This window comes from Garra rufa, chromosome 6 (genome assembly GCF_049309525.1).
Source record: "Garra rufa chromosome 6, GarRuf1.0, whole genome shotgun sequence".
NCBI lineage: Eukaryota > Metazoa > Chordata > Actinopteri > Cypriniformes > Cyprinidae > Garra > Garra rufa.
The window spans coordinates 8,848,787-8,872,037 of NC_133366.1; the positions used below are offsets into that span (position 1 = coordinate 8,848,787).

At 37.3% G+C, this 23,251-nt stretch overlaps 1 protein-coding gene across 1 annotated transcript; it reads right to left on the reverse strand.

Moving 5' to 3' along the window:
• Nucleotides 1-624: 624 nt before the first annotated feature.
• On the reverse strand, nt 625-18,343 carry LOC141337461 (protocadherin Fat 4). Its single transcript, XM_073843285.1, has 30 exons — nt 18,188-18,343; nt 15,886-15,954; nt 15,433-15,596; nt 15,219-15,263; nt 15,028-15,117; nt 14,846-14,935; nt 13,220-13,327; nt 12,898-13,011; nt 12,714-12,807; nt 12,310-12,422; nt 12,017-12,190; nt 11,794-11,922; nt 11,517-11,672; nt 11,101-11,281; nt 10,877-11,007; nt 8,464-9,414; nt 6,635-6,760; nt 6,285-6,536; nt 6,092-6,190; nt 4,574-4,746; nt 4,310-4,458; nt 3,872-4,179; nt 3,469-3,579; nt 2,999-3,190; nt 2,796-2,890; nt 2,270-2,434; nt 1,963-2,154; nt 1,459-1,554; nt 1,306-1,330; nt 625-1,221 (listed from the first exon to the last, which is right to left on the reverse strand). Exons 1-30 carry the CDS (start codon nt 18,261-18,263, stop codon nt 1,135-1,137), a joined length of 4,755 nt encoding a protein of 1,584 aa, XP_073699386.1. The 5' UTR covers nt 18,264-18,343; the 3' UTR covers nt 625-1,134.
• Between the last annotated feature and the right edge of the window lie 4,908 nt (nt 18,344-23,251).

Below are 23,251 nucleotides of genomic sequence, written 5' to 3' on the forward strand. Positions count from 1 at the left end.
AGAAAGCTTGGTCTCAGTCACAGGTCATGGGTCTTGCAACAGGACAATGACCCGAAACACACAGCTAAAAACACCCAAGAATGGCTAAAAGGAAAACATTGGACTATTCTAAAGTGGCCTTCTATGAGCCCTGACCTCAATCCTATTGAGCATCTTTGGAAAGGAGCTGAAACATGCCGTCAGGAAAAGGCACCCTTCAAACCGGAAACAACTGGAGCAGTTTGCTCATGAGGAGTGGGCCAAAATATCTGCTGAGAGGTGCAGAAGTCTCTTTGACAGTTACAGGAATCGTTTGATTGCAGTGATTGCCTCAAAAGGTTGTGCAACAAAATATCAATTTCATGAGTTTATTTTTTTAAATAATTCTGTTGAAGCATGGTTGAAAAGCAATGTCTGACTTTCACTGGTTAACATTCATAGAATTTTTAATTATTATTACTTTTGTCAGATTAAAGTTATTTCTGTGACCATTACGAGATTTTCTTTCATTGACCGAAGGGTACCAACAATATTGTCCTCGTGTGTATGTCAAAAGATCAAGGGAATTTTGGTTTCTCAGTTCATGACCCCCTTAAAGCCTCAGCCGTGTATTGTCCTGTGATTAAATAAACACGTACACATCGGTTAAGAAACATTTTGAAAATATTTAATCATTCTAAAAAGGTATTTACATCATCAAAAATAAAAATTGATACACAATCATAGCTGAGGTGGTTAAAGTGCAAAAGCCTACTGTTATTTGTAAGCAGGTGTTGGGATGTCCAAGTCCCTTTGTGAACGACCAAGTTGGAAATTAATTATCAAAATGAAAGACAGTTGAATGTACATATTACATGAAAGAAAGAAAAACGTGCATACAAAGGAGATTTTGGCTCTTTTTCAAAAAACCTGGTGGATTTAAGACAGTAAAAGTGGGCAGAAGCATGAAATGAGTAGAAATTACCATTTTTCATTAACTGAAAAAAAGTATGTCTTTTTACAATGCATTATGGGATTAGCTTGTATCTTTTGGAATAGCCTCAAAATGTGACTAAGTTTCAAAACAGTGCTTTAACAGTGTGTCAGAATTCATTTTAAAACTCATTTAATCTTATAATGAGAATTTCTGAGGAGGTTTGATCCATCAGGATGTTTTCATAAGGCAGAGGAAGTGTTTCCGTTTCTTAAATCTGTGTCATTTTCAGAATATCGATCAGACTCCCGTCTGTTACTGAAGTCGACCTGAAAAACACAATTTGAATACTTTGAAGCTTTTCAGTTCCACATAATATTGTCTGAATCCTAATTATGAATTGAGTGTTTTACCTCTTTGACTTCAAAGCTCTTTTGGCTATCAACAGAAGAAACGTGTTTAGTCAGACATCTCAGAACAAAACTGGAGCACTTTTTGTATTTGAGAACAAATTGGTCTGGTGCAGGATGAGTGCAGATGCTCTTTAACAACATATTGGCACTTACCGGAAGTTAAAACTGTTGTCTATACTGGATGTCTCATTTTTGGAAATATTGAAGCTTTGTCTGTCAGAATCAATGTCCTCCTTCATTTTCTTAATCCTGAGGCAACAAAACGTAATGTATTGTATGACTACCAAGCATTTTTTCCACTTAAAAAAAGCACCCCCCAATTAAAAAAAAGCCAACTAACAGGGCATCACAACCTATTTTGCTTCTGTAATGTGTTACAGCATATAGAAGATGAAATTTGAATGACTGTACTTGATCCATCAGGAATAGATTGACGTGTAAAATGGGCATTTCACTAGTCTGAACAAGTTTGCTTTTTCCCTGTTTGCTTGGCCTAGGTGATATACTCTTAAAAGTTGTTTGAGAGGTGGACCAAGTAATTACAATTTGACAAGGGTTGTGAAAACTAGGATGATGACTCACTTAGGAATGATTTTCAAGTGTTTAATGGTTGGTTTTTATGTTTGTTGCAAGGAAAGACAACCACTATAAACTTACTTAACGAGATAGACGGTCAACAGAGAGATAAGTCCCACAATGCTTATGGCCAGCAAAGCACTGAGGGCGATGATTAGTTCTTGACTGGAACCTGTAGACCCGTTTCCACCTTCCTCCACTTCAAAATCCACGTCGAAACCAAACACATTCTCCAGTTCGGCTTGTAAAGCGTCGCGATTACTCCTCAGTTTCCTGTGGGAGCCGACACAATTCAGAACTCTTGTAAACTGCGTAAACTTGTGCTAGGCTTTAAAAGTAGAAACATGAAATCATTTATGAATACTGTATATTGCATTTTGTAACTTACTCTTTGACCTCGTCGGCTTCGACGACAGCACCACTTGTATCCGTCGCAATAAAGCCCATGTAAGTCTTGGTTGTAAGTTCTCGAAGACTGGTTTGCGTCTCAATCCCATAATCAGTGCTCACACTGACAATTTTCACGGTAAAACCTAAAACTTTCTTCATGGCACTGAAAAAAACACCAACACCAAATGTTCAGTATGATCTTTGAAAAACTTTATGGAAAAGTAATCATTTAAGTAGGAGGGGTTCTTGAGGCCTACTCACGAAGAGGTTATGAGTGAATAATGTCAGTTTTAGTCTTTTTCTCAAACAAAGTTATGTGACTTATAGAAGATTTGGAAGAATATGGATTCTGTTGTCACTGTGAATTTAAACTTTCCCCGAATAAATAGTGACAAAATGGCTGAACAATCTGGACGAATATACTTCACCATTCCTCTCTTTTCTCAAAATACAAAGTACACTGATTAAATTTCCCTTCATTCCTCATGTAAAGTAGGCTGAGAAATGGCAATTCTCCGACTCACTTTTCAATCCCTGGAATCTTCTTCTCCACTGTAAACACGGGATGGTTTACAGAGATGACCACAATATTGTCACTTTTGCTTTCTTTTACTGTGATCTGTAGGTGGAATGACATGAGAGCTTGTTTTGATCTTTTGAATGTTCACAGTTCTCAGTCACAATGCCTTTGGTAATTCAAATTACTTTTCCCCCTCATTCTTCTCACCTCAGCTGTTGTAGTTGCAGCCAGTCCGTGTTTATCAGTGGCTTTGACCTGAAAGGTATACTGACCATCTTCAACACTAGATGCATCCAGCACGTAGATCTGACCAGTGCTTGCCTCCACATCCAGCAGAGGTGTGGACTTCTCCAGGGAATACTGCAATTCTGAGTTCTCGCCCACATCAGGGTCTAACGCCTGAGGGACACATGACATTTCAACCACTTACATAACCCCCACAGTTGCTAAGATATTCTGGGTGATTGCTAGGTGTTTGCTTACTGCTCCGAGTCAAAAGAGCAAACCCCTAAGTCTCTATGAAATACTGGTCTCTAGATATTCTTCCAGTATGAAATGACTACTATTAAAGAATAGTAGTAGTGGTATGTACCTTGCTAAACACCACTATATATAAAAAAATCTGAGTACATGTATTGCATTTACATCAGCACCAACCACTTCTGAGATACACTTACCTGGACCTTCACTATAGCAAATTTGTAGGGAGTGACACTGAAGATTTCTCCTGTATATATTTCAGCATCAAACACAGGTGCCTCATTTATGTTCTCAACCTGAACGCTGACCTGAAGATCAAGAGAGAGGAAGTCAAATGCTAATATACATGAAGACTGTGCCAGCTTTTTTGAGAGGAGAAATCTTGGATTTAACGTGTTAGAACCGCAAGACTTCTGCCTGCAACACATTTTACGCGAGTTTGTTGAACACAAACTTTTCATTTCATTCTTAAATTTGTCAGAAAGCAATTCATATTGCTCTTTGTGCACACTCAACGTGTATTTTAACTATCTATTATTGGTGTTTGTGCAGTTTTTTTTGGAGTTTATTCCTGGCCTTAGTTTGTAGTAAGAATAGTACCCTGGTCTCTGCAGTGTTTGGAGGAGTTCTGGAGTCTTCGGCCTCTACTGTGAGAAAGTACCACTCCACCTTCTCCTTGTCCAGTGGTTTGAGAGCTTTTATGGTTCCTTCACCATCCACAGAGAAGACATCCTCATGTGACTTCATGTTATAGCTGACTGTAACCAGTGGACTGCCTGTTAATGCCTTGACTTTGCCTACTGTTGTGGCCTCGGGTTCATTCTCCTTGATTGCAAAAGTGTAGGAGAAGTTCTCAAAAGCCACACTCTCAGTGAGAGAGGCGATTTGGAAGAAGATCAAGACTACAGCTATGGAGAGAAGAAAGATGGATTTGGATACTGAAGGGGAATTTACCAAGAATGAAAACTGCAGCATTGCAAATGTTATCTGCATTGCTAAACACCAGATTCACAGGAATTATGTAAACCAGACCCAAACCTTCATTAGACTGTGCTGGTGTTCCATGATCTGTCGCTATAGCAGTAAGGTTAAGCATTGTATCTTCTGTGATCTCGCTAAGGTCAGAGGTCAAAGTGATGTCTCCTGTTTCAGCATCCAATGCAACCATGGAAGAGACTTCAGAGAAACTACAGAAAGACAACATTCATGCGCCTTGTCTTAGAAGGTGTAATCTAGGTAAGTGTTTTATGTTATTAATTCTTAAGAGTTTACTTTTCTAAATGGAAAAATTCTTGTGCTTACCTGTAAGTAATGATTGCATTGGATCCTGCGTCATTATCTGTGGCAGAGAGTGTCAGCAGTATCTCTCCAACTTTGGCATCTTTAACCAGAATGCTTTTGCTGTAGGAGTCAGGCTTAAAGACTGGAGCATTGTCATTTACATCTGTGATATTGACCCTCACTGTGGTGATGTTCTGCAGGAAATGAACACAAGCAACCCTTTAGTACAGACCAAAAGCCTATATTTGGAATTTCTAGTATCTAACTTAAGGATCCAAAATATCCAAAGGTTTGAATATTGACAAAGTTGGATCCACAGTAAAACATCTTAGTCAATAGTATATTTGACTTGTTGATCAACTAGGCAGCATAAAAAAACTCTCACCTTACATTTAGAGATAAAAAAAATTTAAAAATCGGATATAAATTTAGAGTAGAGGTAGTCAACTCTGTTCCTGGAGAGTTACCATCCCCCAGAATTTACCTCCAACCCTAATCAACTCTTGGTTCTCAACTCTAAGGCCCCTCGAGGTCCACATTCCTGCACAGTTTAGCTTGAACCACAGTTGAACAAACCTGAGCTAGCCAACCTTAATTTGGCACACCTAAACCAGCTAAACTGTACAGAACACTGGTCCTCCAGAAACAGAATAGAACACCTCTGCATAAGAGGAACTTACCTATGCAACCTAGACAAAATAGACCAGAGGTAGCACAACTTTGCCTCTGCATTCCTACCCTGGTTAACTTGTTCAGTTTTGTTTGATTAGGGTTAGAGCTAAACTGAATGAGTGAGTGTGTGTGGACCAGCACTCTCAGGACTGGGTTGCATCAGGAAGGGCATCTGGTGTAAAACGTGCCAAACTGGCGGTGCGGATCACTCCGCTGCGGCAACCCCTGATTAAAAGGGAGCAAGCCAAGAAAGAAAGAAGAAGGTTTAGAGCTAACCTGCACAGAATATAGTAGCCCTTCAAGAGCAGGGTTGGCTACTCCTGAACTAGACAAACATCCAAGTTCATTCTAAAGCTAGGGTAGCCAGCCCTGATCCAGGAGAGCAACCTTTCAGCAGAGTTCAGTTCCAATCTTGCTTCAACAAACCTGTCTATAATTTTAAAGTTGTCCTGAACTACTTAGAAAACAGGTTCAGGAGAGTTTGAGAAGGGTTGGCCAAATTTTCTATGGATTCTGAAGACCTTTATGAGCTTGCTCAGGTGTGTTGGGTTATAGCTAAACTCTGCAGGGCATTGGGCCTCCAGGGCAAGATTTCAGGAATCCTGCCTTATAACATGTCTTGTATCATGGCAGACAGCTAAGAAGATTTACACTCTGACTTGTGTGTTCTGGAAAACCTGGTCATCAGGTTTAAACTTTTTTTTTTTTTCCTAAAGTTATGAGCATTTTTTTTGTCAACAGTAGTCCATGAATGAACTGTGGGAATGCTGTCTAAGGTTGTGACTAAGAATGTATCAATACGTACAATACAAAACTGTATTGAAGTACATTTACAGCTTGCAAATCATACAAAGAAAAGGAAATTACATTTCCCTGTGGGATCCCGTTATCCACAGCAACAATGACCACATCATACACATCTTGCACCTCCCGATCGAGCTCACTAATAGCTAGTAGAGTCCCATCCTAAAGGGAAAAAAGATAATATATATATTTTAAATGTAATAAAATCTGAACATCTGACAATAATACTGTCATGTTCATAGGTTTAGGCCATCACCTCTTTAAAACTGAAGATATTGCTGTAAGAGGAAATAGTCATGGTGACACGTCCGTTTTCTTCAATGTCAGAGTCTGTGGCTGAGATCAAGCACACCTCTCCAGGTGATGAAGGTGTGTACACACCTTCCTGAATCTCAATGGGCTCTGGGAGAGGAAGGAATTGTGGGTTGTTGTCGTTGACGTCCAAAACAGTGATGACCACCTGAGATGTGGAGCTCAAGCCATCGACAGGCTGGTCCACAGCTATTACCTAAAGAACACAAGGCAAGAATCCCATTTAGAATAGATAGACATTCTGAACATTTTGTGAATAGATGGGATCAAGAGATGAACGTGATAGTTTTGTACCTCTATGCTGTATTTGTCTTTAGTTTCTCTATCCAAGATGGCATCACTCCTGAGTGATATTACTCCTTGACTGTTGATAACGAAGGTATCATTGTCCATGATAAAGTGACCTTTAGAGAAACCAGCCTGATCGGGAAGAAAACAAGAAAACTAAGTACATCTAAACAAACTTGGAATGTTGACTTGACAATGGTAGGGAATCGGTAGGGTATTCTACCAAATTGTTGCTAGAGTGGCTAAGGTGTTACTGAGGTTTAAATTGTTGCTAGAGTGTTCTGGGTGGTAGCTGAGTGATGCTAAGAAGGTGTAAATATGTTTCAATGGGGTTACCATGCAACTGCATAAATGATGAGTCATAGCAACCTCTAAAACTTCTTAAATGGGAGTATATTAAAAGGTTTTGTTATGTGGTTGCTAGTGTTATTGAGGTGATTAGAGTGCTGCTAATGTTTTCCGGATGGTTGCTAGAGGCATTTCTAGGCAGTTGCTATAGTATTCTGAGAGGCTGTTAGGGCGATTATAGGCTGTTACTTCATAGACTTTAGGGAAGAGGTTCTTAGGGCTGTTACTACTTAGACTTTAGGGCAGGGGTGCCAAACTTGGTCCTGGAGGGCCGATGTCCTGCACAGTTTGGCTACAACTTTCCTCAACACACCTGTCTGGAAATTTCTAGCATGCCTTGCAAGAGCTTGATTAGCTGGTCCAGGTGTCTAATTAGCGTTGGAGCTAAACTCTGCAGGGCACTGGCCCTCCAGAACCGAGTTTGAGCATCCCAGCTTTAAGGGATGTTGCTTAAATACTATAAGAAAGGGCTCAACAGACTTTGTCCTGGAAGGCCAGCGTCCTGCAGAGTTTAGCTCCAACCCTAATCAAACACACCTGAACTAGCAAATCAAGGTCTTGCTAGTTATACTTGAAATGTACAGCAAGGTGTGTTGAGTCAAGTTGGAGCTAAACTCTGCAGGACACCGGCCCTCCAGGACTAAGTCTGTTGACCCCTGCTACAAGAGTTACAGTTGTAAATTTTGTTGTTAAAAGATTAGTTCACTTTCATAACAACAATGTACAGATAATGTACTCACCCCCTTGTCATCCAAGATGTTCATGTCTTTCTTTCCTCAGTCGTAAAGAAATTGTTTTTTTGAGGAAAACTTTTCAGGATTTCTCTCTTTATCATGGATATGGATGGCGCCCCAAAGTTTGAACTTCCAAAATGCAGTTTAAATGCAGCTTCAAAAGGCTCTAAACTATCCCAGCCGAGGAGGAAGGGTCTTATCTAGGAAAACAATCGATTATTTTCTAAACAAATTGACAATTTATTTACTTTTTAACCTCAAATGCTCGTCTTGTCTTGTCTTGTCTCGTCTCTGCGCAGTGCATGTGTAGTCAGTGTGTAGTCAAGATGGGAGTTTTTCGACATACCCTAACTGTATTTACCCGAATCACACAGACTTTGCATGCGCTGTGCAGAGATGAGACAAGACGAGCATTTGAGGTTAAAAAGTATATAAATTGTCAATTTGTTTCGAAAATAACCGATTGTTTCACTAGATAAGACCCTTCCTCCTCGACTAGGATAGATTAGAGCATTTTGAAGCTGCATTTAAACTGCTTTTCGAAGTTCAAACTTCGGGGCGCCATCCATATCCATTATAAAGAGAGGAATTCTGAAATGTTTTCCTCAAAAAAAACATAATTTCTTTACGACTGAGGAAAGAAAGACATGAACAACTTGGATGACAAGGGGGTGAGTACATTATCTGTGCATTGTTGTTATGAAAGTGACTAATAACTAATAACATTCTAATGTGTAATTTTTAATTTCTTACCTCATCCTCATCTGAAACCTCCAAAAATAGCAGAGCAGCTCCACCTGCAAGGTTTTCATAGACAGACACCTCATACTGGTCCTTACTGAACACAGGAGCTTTATCGTTCACGTCCTCAACCCACACTGTTACAGAAACACCGCCAGTGAGAACAGGGTTTCCTCCATCGTGTCCCTCCACCTCAAGAGTGTACCGCTTAACTTTGCCATAATCCAGCTTTTCAGCTAGGCTTATGGAACCAGAATCAGCATCAATGGTAAAAACGTGTGGTGTTGAAGAAGGCTCCTGTTTGACAATGTGATAAGTCACAACAGCATTTTCACTATCATCATCGTCTCTCGCCATGATGTTTACAACGTTTGCTCCTACTTCGGCATTCTCCGACACTGTGGCCTCATATTGTTGTTTGGAAAATATAGGAAAGTTGTCGTTGATGTCAGTCACGGAGATGTCCAGAGTGGTGGTAGCGGAGCGTGACGGGCGACCCTGGTCTTGGGCAGTGATCACTAAGCGGTACTGATCTTGGGTCTCCCTGTCAAGTGGAGCATCTAGAATTATCACTCCTGTTTCTGGGTTAACACTAAATCTCCCAACACCTCCTAGAAGAGTGTATCGCACTTCACCATTAAACTCTGAATCCGCATCCGTGGCTGTTACAGATGATACATTATCTCCCACTGTGTAATTCTCTGGTACTTGGACAGTAGCTGGGTGAATTTCAAACACTGGACTGTTGTCATTGATGTCCAGCACCTCAACCTCAACTAATGCCTCATCCCGGTTAGTGCCATCCGTTATCGACACTTTCACAGTGTAGCTGCTTTTCTCCTCAAAGTCCAGTTCGACTTTAGTTGAAAGAACTCCTGTGACAGAGTCTACAGAGAACTTGTCAGATTCACTCTCAACTGCTAAAGTGACAGGAACCATAGGATCAAGGGACAGGAAGTCAATCTGTAAATGAGAGAAATTAGACTATTTACCAGATTTCCACTGTCTTTGTTACTGTATGTGAGAACTCAAAATGGATTAACATTCAAAGGAATGAATGCTATATTCCAAGTCTTCTGATTTTCACTACATAATGATTCCTTCAGTCCGTTCCTCACGCAATGCTGTCAAATAACTTTAGAAGACCTGATATAGTGCATAGGTTGTATGAACTACTTTGATGGTCCTTTTATGGCAGGGATCTCCAACCCTGCTCCTGGAGAGCTACTATCCTGCAGACTTCAGTTCCAACCCTGCTCCAACACACCTGTAATTATCAAGCAACCCTGAACACCTTGATTAGCTGGTTCAGGTGTGTTTGATAGAGGTCGAAGCTGAAATCTTTAGGACAGTAGCACTCCAGGAGCAGGGTTGGAGACCCCGGATTTAAGGTGTCGTTTTTGGAAAATGACCGTCACATGGAAAGCAAAAAAGCTTGTATACTTCTTGTAAATATCTCTTTTTTGAATTCCACAGAAAAATGAGCATTTGAAACAATATAAGGGTGAGTAAATAATTACTAGTAAGTAATTTTTACACCTTTCCATGTTTTTGAGATACCTGGCTGTCCTCATAGACTCTAGATGGAGATTCAACACTTTGCAAAATTTCAAGTAGAGGCTTTCACACCGGAGGACCCTTTTGGGAACCTTTCTAGGAACTCTGTTTGGGGGAACTATATTAGCTCCTACTCCAGAGTACGATCTAAAACATTTCTATAGGTACTACCAGTGACGTAAGTTCATGCATACGAATCACCGGCTACCAAGCATTTTTAAAAGGGCATTTTAAAATATTTACTCCACGAACATAACGGCATATAGCTACCTGTTGTTTGCAGTGTTGTGTTCTTATCTCAGCCTCTATGATATGTAACACTGCAAGTTGTCATAGGAAATTTTAAGATTTTCAAGCTCTTTTAATAATGTAAATTGTGTGTTTACACGACACACAACCGAAATAGCTCCGATCACAGCGTCCTCCATTCACTAGCTGTTGACATTTGTAATGGCAGCGAATAAAGACGTTGCTGTCGGCCACTTCAGAGTTCCTGCGCCGTTGCGAATGCAACCAGGAAAACGGCCCAAAGGAGAAACTGGTACTCTAGGAACCACAATCCTGGCCTGCGTTTCCCAAAAGCCTCGTAAGCCTAAATTGATCGTAGCTCCATTGGTAGCAATGATCCTACGATAAATATAGGCTTATGATGCTTTTGGGAAATGCAGCCCTGGCTAGTTCCTAGAACTAAGCGGTGCGAAAGCCCCTAAAGAATACATTATTACAGCCAATTTCATATTATTTCCTGTTATAGCCCACCAAGTGGCCAAGCTCTGCCATTTTTTTTTGCATGTGCAAAAGCTTCAGTTACAGGGACAGTGTCGCTAGAATGATGATCTTATAAAGAAACTGTTTGTGCTGTAAGTACCTTCACGATCTCTGCGTCTGCCTGATCCTCCTCTACCTTTCCCTGGTAGGTTTCTTGAAGAAACTGAGGATGAGATTCTCCAGGTGCCTTGACATTCACCATTGCAGCAGTTGACCTGCTTATTTCACCCCCTAATGGTACGAAAAGAAAGTGCAGTAGTTTTTGAGTGAGCCATTTATGCCTCCAACAAATGTCTTCCAAAACACCTAGATATGAAAACTTACCATCTTTTGCAGTCACATAGAGTGCAAACTCAATGATTTCATTCTGCACCAGTGGGATATTTTTAACTAGTGTAATCTCCCCATCCGTCTCATCAATGGCAAAAAAACCATCGTCATTTCCAAACTCAATGGAGTAGCTGATTTCGGCATTTGCACCTTCATCCAGGTCTGTTGCGTCGACCTTACACAATTTATGTATGTTTAGTTAGTAAACTTCTTTACAATATTTATGGTACACTAGTCATCTTATGATGACATTATAGTTATACAATCTCTAAAAATGTAAACATTGATTGTGTTAGAAAACATTTAGACGACTCAACTGAACAATCGTACCCTGGAAATCCAGAGATCTCGCGAGAGCACAATTTAAATTAGATAATGGATTTTTCCAGGCTAAAACAATTATTCATTACCTTGACAATCTGCATTCCAACAGTCTGATTGCTGAAAACTTTGCCCTCATACTTGGAAGTTGTAAACTGTGGACTGTTGTCATTCACATCCAACAAGACAATGGTCACATCTGCTGTTGCTTTGTTGGTGGAAGGAGGGTTTTCTTGTGCTTCAACCTTTAGATTTGGAGAAAAAATTGGCATGCTTACTATCAGTGGTGCTTGAAACCAATGTGATCGCATTCTAATTCTTCAGTAAAATCAGCGCATTTAATGATAAAATCAGCTTTATTGTTACCTGAAAACTGAAGCTAGTTGTGGTCTCTCTGTCTAGGTCCGCAGAACTTTTCACCAGAATTGTTCCATCAGGGCTAATGTAAAAAGGCACAGTGTCTGGAGTAATCTGCAGTGTTCCTATAAATCCTCCCTGGGTTGAAAGAGGTCACTTAGTAAGTTCTCAGTTTTTCTCAGTTTTTTTGTACAATCAGACAATTAATTTTTTTTTTTTGGAGGAACAGTACCAGGTCTGGGTCAGTGACTCTAGTCTGATGCACAAACTGGTCCTGTGGTGAATTTTCCAGAATAGATATTAAGTACTCATCCTGGTCAAATTTCGGCGGGTTGTCATCCACGTCCTTAATAGTGACGGATACCACGGCGTTTGCTGTCTTGCTGGTGTCATCCTGCTGAGTTGCCTATTTTTAAAGGGAAATAATGATTATAAATTATGAACAATCGAAATACTAAAATGTCTTCAGATTCATAACATCAACCTAATCTTTAATAAATGAATGTCTTAAGAGACATCTTATACCTGTATGTGAACAGTAATCTGGTCAATTTCCTCTCTGTCTAGTGCTGTCTTCACAGAGATGACCCCACTGCTTCCGTCAATTTCAAAGTTGTCCTGATATTCATTTGGAAAGACTGGAACAAAAATGTGGATATTTGTGCTTTGTTATTGATAGAAACCTTATTCAGAATATTCAAATATACGTATATCTTTAGGGGTGTAAAGTACTTGTTTTGTTAGTTACAATTTACTATGCTTGACTACTTTTTGGTGGCATTTTACAACCCTTCATATTATCAGATGAGACTTTCATCTCTAGCTCGGCCACATTTATCAAAAAACTATATTTAGAAATGGGCGGAGGGAGCTGTTTAGATTAGGACGCATGTAATATGAATGTGTTGTAAATCTTTAGTTAACAGTACCTGCTGTTATGCTGTAAACTACAGGCTTGTTAATGCCCGTATCACCATCTTGGGCTTTTATGGCGGCAGGAGTGACGTCTGAGATTTGCCCTACCTGTGCATTGACAGAACAGACATAAACGGTTATATCTGTGTGGTCAGACATTTGTTGAAAGCTTTAATCTCGTCCTCTGACGTCATTTACCAGATTTTCCTCAATGGATGCTTCATAGAGACTGTGATCAAAATAGGGGTTGAGGTTGTCAAAATCTATAACCGTTATTGTTACTTCTGTTGTGTCACTGAGTTCTCCTATATCCTGCAAAAAAAAAAAAAAAAAAAAAAACAGTGTTGCATTACTACCTTAAAATTTGAAAGAAAAAAAAAATGTTCCTTTAAAAATGAGCAGCTTGAACATTCTGCTAAACATTTCTTTTTGTATTCCATTAATGAGTTTTCATTTTTGTGTGGAATACTTTAAAGAGACTACTAAAGGACTGGTAGGATATGAGAGAGTTTGTCTTTACTTTAGCTTCCACGGTAAAGATGTACTGTTGAGCATCGTTGTAGTTCAGACGTTTAATCAACCTGATGTTGCCGTCCTGTCTCACTTCAAATTCATCTGGTACTGGAGGCTGTTAATAGAGGCAAAGTGATGAATTAAAATGAGCATGTGGATAAATTCGTACATAGAAACTGTGCTTTCTAGATAATTGAACATATTGTATCTTTTATTTTCTTTCCTTAAAAAAAAAAGTATCAACATTCTTTAAAACTGCAACGATATACAGTACACTGTTAAAAGTTTTCACTAGATTCAACTTAAAAACCTAGCTTTAAGTTTTTAGGTTAAATCAGCTTAAAACTACAAGTCATTTTAACTTATTACAATAAAAATTAGTTGATATAACTTGTGAGTTTAAATGACTTAAGTTGATTTAACTTAAAATCTTAAGGCAGCTGCTAAACTAAAGTATTTTGCGTTGAAACCGGTGAAAACCTTTTACAGTGTAGAAGTCAAACACCTTGCAGAATCTGAAAATGTTATTATTTTTTTACCAAAATAAGAGGGATCATACAAGATGTTATTTTTATTTAGAACTGACCTGAATAAGATATTTCACATAAAAGACATTTACATATAGTCCAAAAGAGAAAAATAATAGTTTAATTTTAAAAAATCACCCTTGATAAAAATGATACACTTGATTCTTAATACTTTTTTTGTTGTTTTGTTTAGTGATAGTTGTTCATGAGTCCTTTGTTTGTCCTGAACAGTTAAACTGTCTGCTGTTCTTCAGAAAAATCCTTCAGGTCCCTTAGATTCTTTGGTTTTTCAGCATTTTTGTGTATTTGAACCCTTTCTAACAATGACTGTATGATGTTGAGATCCATCTTTTCGCACTGAGAACAACGGAGGGACGCATATGCAACGATTACAGAAGGTTCAAATGTCAACAAGTAAAAGGGTGCAAGTATTACAGAAGGTTCAAACGCTCACTGAGGCTCCAGAAGGAATCACAATGTATTAATAGCTAGAGGGTGGAAACTTTTTAACAGAATGGAGATTTTTTATTTTGCCTAAATATCTTTTTTTTTATTTTTTTTATTTAGTACTGCCCTTTAGAAGCTACAGAACATTCTTACATGTTCCCCAAAAGGCATAATAAATTCAATTCACCCTGATCTTCAAATTCAAAAAGTTTTCACCCTCCGGAACTTTCTGTCCCTCAGCTGTCCTCAGTCTGAAAAGATTGATCTCAAAGTCAATATAGTCATTGTTGGAAAGGGTTCAAATACACAAAAATGCTAAAAACCAAAGAGTTTGTGGGACAAACAAGGAACAACTGTCACAAAAGTAGTAGGAATCAAGTGAACGAATGGGGTAATTTTAATTTAAATAAAAAATAACAAGCATTTTGTGTGATCCCTCTTATTTTGGTAAAATAATTAAGATTTTGCAGATGCTGCAAGGTGTATGTAAACTTTTGACTTTAACTGTATAAACCCTGCCATGAATTAATCATAGTTTAACATTTTAATTGACTGACACATCCCTTATGGAAATTTAACTTAGAAGAAATTACATTTAGTTGCTGATACAAATAATGCAGTTTTATGGTAACATATAAAAAAACTTTAGACTCACTTACCAGTATAGAATATGTAATTCTGTTGTTGTCTGCAGACACATCTGCATCGTCAGCCGTCACCCTGAGCACAGTTGAATCTACATCTGTCGTCTGGAGAAACAAACACAGTTTACTAAGAGATGTGAGGTTTCTCAGTGACCAAACACACTACAGCTGTATAAAGAATCTGACATTACACACACCTCTGACATTGTGGCGGTGTACGTTTTGCTCTGGAAGATCGGAGGGTTGTCATTAACGTCCACAACATCTACTGTCTGGGAGCTCTTCAGCTGAAATGCAGAATGAAGACTTTATAGTCTTATAGTATAAGTTTATTTCAATAGTGCTTTGTCTTAATTATTTTATGAAGTTATTGTTTAAATGGACATACCCCTGTGTTTGAGCACTTGATTGAATAATATAATTTCTCTCCATACTAGAAGAAGTGAAATACACAATGAGTAAAAAAATAAATAAAATGCAGTACAATCAACTTTTTGAAAATGGGTAAAAGCTTTGTTAAAGCTTAGTTAAGCTAAGCTATATCAGTCCGAAAAACTAGCTGATACTACCCCAGCTCAATGAATCAGTGAGGCTGGAACAACCTGCTTTAGTTCATCAGCGTCCAGTGGTTTTTTGGTCCGTATAGTAGCGGTTGAGTCTCCATCAGAGTGAATCAGCTCCACAAACTCCAAACCAATAGGAAAAAGATATGTCTCAAGCACCAGACGATCCTCTGGTCTGATATTAGTGAGAATCTCTACATCACCTGTAAGCCAGATCAAATACACACTTAAAGATGTATTCTAACACACTGTCAAATAATAATTAATCAGACTAGATAATTCCAGCGGCCTAATATTCCTGTATTAGTCTTGTAATACACACAGTTGAAATTACCACAGAGTCAAATATATTATGAAATATTTCAATAAAATACATTTAGAATTCATTTAAAAATACACTACTAATAATATTAACAAAACAAAAGTTTAAAGTTTCAAAAATGAAAAGACTATTGTAAACTATTCTGTTAAAGCCATGTTAGCATATCTCACCTTCATATCCCTCCAGGACACTCCCTACATATGTGGAAGAGGGAGCTGTACAGTCTATCTGTGTGGTACCTTAAACAGCAACAAGTAATTGGTTTAAAGACATAATAGACAGCTGAAAGCTTACAGTCAGTATTACAGCCTTAAAAATAAAAGTATTTCACGATGCCATAGAAGAACCTTTTTTGTTTAAACGGTTCCATAAAGAACCTTTCTGTTTGTGGCGAACGAAGGTTCTTCAGATGATTAAGAGGTAAGAAAGAGATGGTTCTTTAAAGAACCTTTGACTGAATGCTTCTTTGTGGAACCAAAAATGGTTCTTCTATGGCATCACTGTGAAGAACCTTTTAAAGCACCTTTATTTTTAAGAGTGTACAAACAGCATTAAATCACACAATATACTGAAAAACAAGAAATCTATTCATTTAAACAGGCAGTTTTTAAATTGACCATTAGGGGTGTAACCATTCACTGGTTTTCTCGATTCATCGATTACAAAACCTGACGATGCATATGAACTGATTTTGAAACATGGGTTTTTGAATCAAGAATCAATTATTTCGACTAGCAATCGATTTAAAACATAATTCAGTGTTCAATATATACATGTCACTATTGCTACAAACCCAAATTAATGGAGACTTTGAACAGCGTTGTTCGTTCCGTCACATCTTTCTTTCACGCGCTCTATTTGCCGTGTAAATTAGTTTTACTTTTCAGTAGTTTTTCAATGGCTCTCAGACATATCATTGGACAATACAACGCTCTCCATTGACTTTGTATTTGCGGGAAGCTGCCTCCTGGCCTTTTTGTGACTTATAAGAAAAATCAGAACAATGTCTATGTAGGATTACAAATTTTAGAATCTGTTCAAATTTATCAAAGATTAAACATAGGTTCCAATATAACAGCATGAACTGAAAAAGTTATGTATATTGTGAGTTCTAAGAGCAGACAAACCAGACCCTGGGACAGCATCTGGCAGGTTTCTCAAGTTAAGTGTGAAATCTAAGCTCAAAGTACAACTGTGTCCTTTTGTTTAGCGCCTTTGCATTTGAATGACACTTGTATTCTAAATAGATCGAGGCCGGGAAAATCCTACGAGGCTGACTATCTGTATTGCATTTGCATGCTTTGTTTAGATTGACTCCACCTCTATATATCCCTCGCCCTTGGAAATGTATATAAAAACTATAATGTATCTGATTTAGTCAGACGAATTTTGATGACTGCAGCGACGAACAGCTAGGATCTCAATAAAGAGAAACTTCTGCTTCAAGATATCCAAACGTCTCCTGGTCTCTGAGAAAAAGTTCACAACATCTAAAAGCTGCTATGTGACAAGGTGTACAGTAAACAAGCTAAAAAACACAGAACTACGTTTTTATAATTGTCGACCTAAAAACGAGCAAGGACACAAAATTAGTGTGCAACATGTCATATTACATAAGAACTATGTCCGCTGAAGGGAAATTTAACAGCGACAGTAAACATTCATTATTTTTAACCATAAATATTATTTCACCACCCTAAAAGGAGGAGATATAGTGAGAAACAAAATGTTATTGGTCTATGTCAGTGCTCCTTTTCCTTACCTTCTTTTGTTGGAGAAATGATCCAACTGAATGACCCAACGTGAAATACTCTGACATCCACAACTATTTGTGTCCTCAAACTCTCGTTTTTTGGGACGACAGCTTATAAAAACGTAGTTTTTTGGTTTTTAGCTTGTTTACTGTGCACCTTGTCACATAGCAGCTTTAAGACATTGTTCTGTTCTTTGTCATAAGTCAGAAATGACAAAGAGCTTCACCCAATACAAAGTCAATGGAAAGCATTGGATTGTCAAAAAGTTTCAAAAATATAAAAAAAACTCGATTTGCTATTAATGATCCTCACCTCACAAAATAAAACAAAAGTATGCCAAATGTTTATGGAACTGCATCTATATAATATTGTTTCAAAACAATACAAAAAAAATCCAAATTTTTTTCAAATACACCAAAGAGTTTAACTGTTCAGGACAAACAAGGGACTCATGAACCGCTATCACAAAAAAAGTGGTATCTGTTAACATTAATGTACTGTGACCTAACATGAACATTTTAACTAACATCAAAAAGGATTAATCAATGCTGTAAAAATATATTGTTAGTTCATGCAAGTTAATGCATTATCAAATCAGTAGAAATCACGATCAATTTCCAACGAAGAAATTTGGTGGGTTGCGTGGTGTCTAAACACGTTACTGCTAATATTAGGTTACAATATTTAACTTCATTAGACAGTAATACATGTGACTTACCAATAGCACTCTGTACACTGTGGACATGCAGACAAGCTAAAATAAATAAAATAGAAAATGAGGCCATGTTTTCCATAATTCAGTCAGTGGAGCTCATAGAATGACGTCTGGCAGTGAAGAGAGCGACTATTCCTTGTGCAACATCTCTCTCTCTCTGAGCTTTTCTATATTGTGTGTCATAAACAGTTATAGCCTCTTAAAAGGTATCAAAGGTGTTTTGGGAGGCTTGATGTGGGAGGGGTTTTCTGGAAAGAAGTTGGCGCTACGAGTTTATTAGAGCATTATCTAAGATTCTGAACCTGTGTTAGAGTCCTTACTTAATCTTGTTCATTATTTCTGCTCATGCAATGGTTTCAGTCAGTTGATATAATCTTGTTTATTATTATACAGCCCTCTGGGATACTTCATTCCGATTGGACATTAAAATGACCAGTTATGTTTAAACTGGGCTGTTTTCCTAGCAACCAATTTCATTTGTCTTTTATATTACTTTTTTGTCACATAATGAAATAATTTCAACTCATATGAATATTTCACTTTCAGTTAATTCATGCAGCCTACTGGTAAATTGGAGAAAAATACAGAACAATCAACCACTCATTATAGTGAAAGAACCCCCTGTAGGATGATCAAGGTTTATTTTGCAATAATGGATTGTACAATATTCCATCCTTATAAATAACCACTCATAATTTGCCATAAACTAAGAGACCTTTATGGCGGACTTTGGCCTGTAATTATACAGGCTGTAAAGACACATGACAACAATGAGTTATTCACACCCAGAAACTGCCGTGTTACTCAGTGAAATTGTCTGAATCTGTGTGCCTGTTCATCTGTTAAACTGTTGCTGCCGCCAACATAATCAGTGTAATCTTATCACTGCTTATTAGTTGTGTTTTTGGAAAAAGTGTTACTTTTATTACACTAACATTTAGTGACATTACAGAACACATCAAAGGTCACACACAATAAACTCTGTACATAAATGTTTAAAAGATTATTCAAACTAAATGAAACAAAAACATAAAACCCTGTTCCAGCCCTGACATACCTCATTTCTGTGATAATTGTATTTAATTCTCATACCATCACTTCAACAACTCCATCTCTGTTGGCATTGTTGAGTGTTAATTAAATTACTGTACACTATTTTTTTTTGTTATACAGTTTATGTTTTAACATAAAATTCTAGGTATATTTGCACACACAGACACATTATTTATTGATTTATTTCGAATTTTATAATCTTAGAAATCCTTAATAATTGTCCTTCGTTTACAGATGGAAAGGGGAACATTCTTTTAGTATGGAGTTAGCGATTCAGATTCAGATTTAAGACCCCTTAAATTGTGCAAAATGAAATTGTGAATTGAAAGTACACCTACAGTTGCATTTAAGCATTTTTAATTTTTTGGCAATCAATCTCATGGCCTTGGGGTTGCAAGCACCATGCTCTCCTGTTTGTGATACTTAAGGTCACATTCGATGAAATATAGCCCAAATCCCACACAAATCTGCTGCCATGACTTATCGTGAGAGGAAAAAAATACGCTCTAGTTGCATAACATCGATTAATGGGAACACCATCATTTCGCAATACTTTTTAATCAACATTTATAAAATATCGCCAAAGTTTTGTGGAAATCTGTAATGGAAACGTACCTACTGTTACAAAACAATAAACAAGCATGGTTTAATAAATTATAATTAAATTAAAAAGAAACATGTGAAAAAAGTCTATTTTAGTAAATGTTTATCTTTTTTTAATTTATATATTTCTGAAAGTCTATGAACTTGATACATTTTGTCTCTGAAACCCATGTCCTCTAGTGTGACACCATATTAAGATTTTAAATCAGCCAATTCCAGAAAAAACTTTAATTAGTTAAAGGAGCCTATTAATGATAATGTTTCTGAAAGCCCATGGCATGTGCACATATGGTACATTTTGGTCTCAGAATTGTTTGAATATTACCATTTTTGGAACCACTACAAAAGTGTTATGTTTTGTTGTCCTTTGGTGTGACACCCCTAAATCATATTGTTTAATTGTACATTATGCAAAATTATGCAAAAGTGTTTTGCTAACTGCTAATGACAGGTTAGCTCGGCATAGCAAGGTCATTAATTGACACAAAAATCTGAAACATCCTTTGGTGTGACAGAAAATGTCCACCGGTGTGATGCCTGTACTGTCACACCACAGGACAAAGATGTCACACCAGAGGACAAGGTCTCTTTAAAAAGCATTTTAAATAATTAAATAATTTTGGTTTAACTTATTTTCAGTGTTCTTAAAGGCAATAATTACAAGTTAAACTACTTTCTGAGGTTTTTACAGAAAACTTGTGTATAAAATGTGACACATTTTGAAACAGAAAGAATTGAGGGAGAGAAATTAGCGAAAGAAAGAGGATACAGAAATATATACAGAAAATAAATGTAACCACCAGAAGGGAGGAGATCCACTGTTTAAAAGTTTAGCAGCTGCCTTAAAATGTTAAATAAAAAGTCATTCAATACGAAAAGGGTAGCTGGAAAAAACACCTGCAGTCACATGCTCAGCAAAATCTTACCTAACATGTTTGACAATGAGTAGCACAATAAACACAAAAACCTTCTCTCGATCGGATGTTAAAACTTTGTGCTCAGTGTGCAGTTTCCATATATATCAATGAAAGCTTTCTAGAAAGGGCTGTGCCGCATTGAACAATTTCAGCAAACATCCCAGTATGATTTAATGCTAAAAAACGAAAGTTAAGGAAAAGTTAAGAGAACGAAAATATTAATACTTGAAAATTGAGAGTCATGAAATCAAAACAAATGTTTAACCAAGCTACTAAAAAAATGTAGGCTTTGACCTGAAATACTGAAAAAGCAAGTCTATGTTTTTTATACTATATATACACTGTATATTTGGGCACGATTTTAGATTCTCAGGAAAAGAAACTGTAGCAACTGTACAATTTTATTCTATGAAACATCTGCCTTATCTGTAAAAGGTGCAAAATATTTCAAATCTGCTGAAAGTTTTAATATTTTTAGAGAGCTTCTTAGTCTTTATTCTGCAACAAATTTGTACTCATGTTAGTTTTTTCCTTAAAAAAAGCCCTTCTGCAAATTAACATTAGCCATAAGCACTATGATACTTGCATTGGTTTATATACGTATATTCTATTTGCTCCTCTTTTTTTTAAAGTCCACATTTTGATAAAAACGTTATGATACCAATGCTAATGTAAGTTACTACTGAAGCGCCTCCTGCTGTTTTAAAATAGTTTGACAGCAAGCAGGCAATGTCCATGGGTCAGTGAAATAACCGCAGTGAAATGGTCTATAAATCCTAATTTTGAGGTGGGTATATTTCTGGACATTGTGACATTGTGTGGTCATGCACTTGCACTTGTCACATCATTCAAATTCCTTACTTGTATCCTTGCATGAACATGGCTGGAAAACCAATAGACTTGTGGCCAGTGGAAATGGAAATGAATGTACTTTTAGTAGTTTTAGAATTGCTTAAACCATAGTTCACTCTTAAAAATAAAGGTTCTTCACAATGCCATAGAAGAACCCATTTTTGTCTAAATGGTTCCATAAAGTACCTTTAACACATGAAGAACCTTTTTGCTTCACAAAAGATTATAAAGAAGAACCTTTGACTGAATGGTTCTTTGTGGAACCAAAAATGTTTCTTTAAAATGGTTCTTTATTAAGCACCTTTATTTTTAAGAAGTGTTTTTACTGTAAAAATGTTTTCTGTTTAGCTGCACTGGGGGTAAGCAGATAAACATCAAATTTTCATTTTCGGGTGAACTATCCCTTTAAAGATTCCCCAAAAATGGTGCCCATCTCACCACTCAAACTGAGGATTTTCACAGTATAGCCTAAAAATTCTTCATGGAACTGAAAGAAGACAAAAGAGGAAGGTAGCAAGGAGTACCAATGCGATATTTAGTCCTTTTTGTAAAATTAAAACAATGTTTTATTCATGATCGATTCAGTTCTTTAATTTGATAACTTGACTTAAAGAGATTGTTCAACCATTGAAATATTAAAATTTGATGTGTATCTGCTTACCCCAAGGGCATCCAAGATGCACTAAAGCACTAAATGAATGGACTTCAATGCTGGACCTATTGGCTGCTTCATGATTCGCTTTACTTCTGCATTCCTAAGTTCCTATGGAAGCCTATGGGAGTGTTGCAACTCTGTTTCTCAATGGCTCTGGGTTTAGTAGCATGTCCTCTTTGCTGTAGGTGTCACTGCTGAAGACTGGAGCATTGTCATTGACATCTGTGATCCTTACCCTCAATATAGTGATTTTCTGCAGGAAACACAAGCAACCCTTACAGCACAGACCATAAGTCCAAATTTGCAATATCTAGTATCGAAGTAGTGTGACCGGGAAAAACATATGGAGTGCCATAGACTGCCAAAAGTTATAACAAATCAAGGGGAAGAGTGCAAAAAACTGTCTGAGGAACAAAATGCATTTGTGGTTGGCCAAACTGATTTCCAGGGCAGGAATCTTGACAACACTTATATCTTAATTAATACTGCTTGTACATATATTCACCACCTACTAACTTTAGTTTGTCAAAATATTGCACCCTTTTCTGCTTACTACTATATGATTTAGTAGCTTCCACATGTTTTTTAGTACATTAGCCATGCAATCCAGGTGAGAAACAAACTAACTTTTTATTTAACAAATACACTGACCTGGCCATTGGTCTTCGACTCGCCCAGAAAAAAAGCAATATTAATGAAAATGCGACATGGAAAAAAGAAAGAAAAAAAGCAATGCATAGAGATACTCAGTTAAAGAATTCAGTAAAAAAATTGTTCTGAAATGCTGCAAATTTTGCAGAAATGCTATTGATATGGTTTGCTGTTCTGAAATCTTCTCTTTACATCAACTATTTGTGGCCACAGCAGCAATTCAGAGAATGTGGAAAAAGAAAGTAACACTTAATATTTTCCTATTCATTTTTTTCCCATTATTTTGGAGGCGTATGTCCTGTAAAAACGTCTATAGATACACATACAGACAGACTC

Bases quoted from the DNA above. Each gene is read 5' to 3' on its own strand.
- LOC141337461 (XM_073843285.1), bottom strand. From the start codon at position 18,263: ATGGAAAACATGGCCTCATTTTCTATTTTATTTATTTTAGCTTGTCTG. The intron at 12,191-12,309 runs GTATAAGATGTC...CTTTAAAAATAG, and splicing joins AGATTACTGTTCACATACAG to GCAACTCAGCAGGATGACAC. The intron at 2,891-2,998 runs GTGAGAAGAATG...TTCCACCTACAG, and splicing joins CTGCAACTACAACAGCTGAG to ATCACAGTAAAAGAAAGCAA.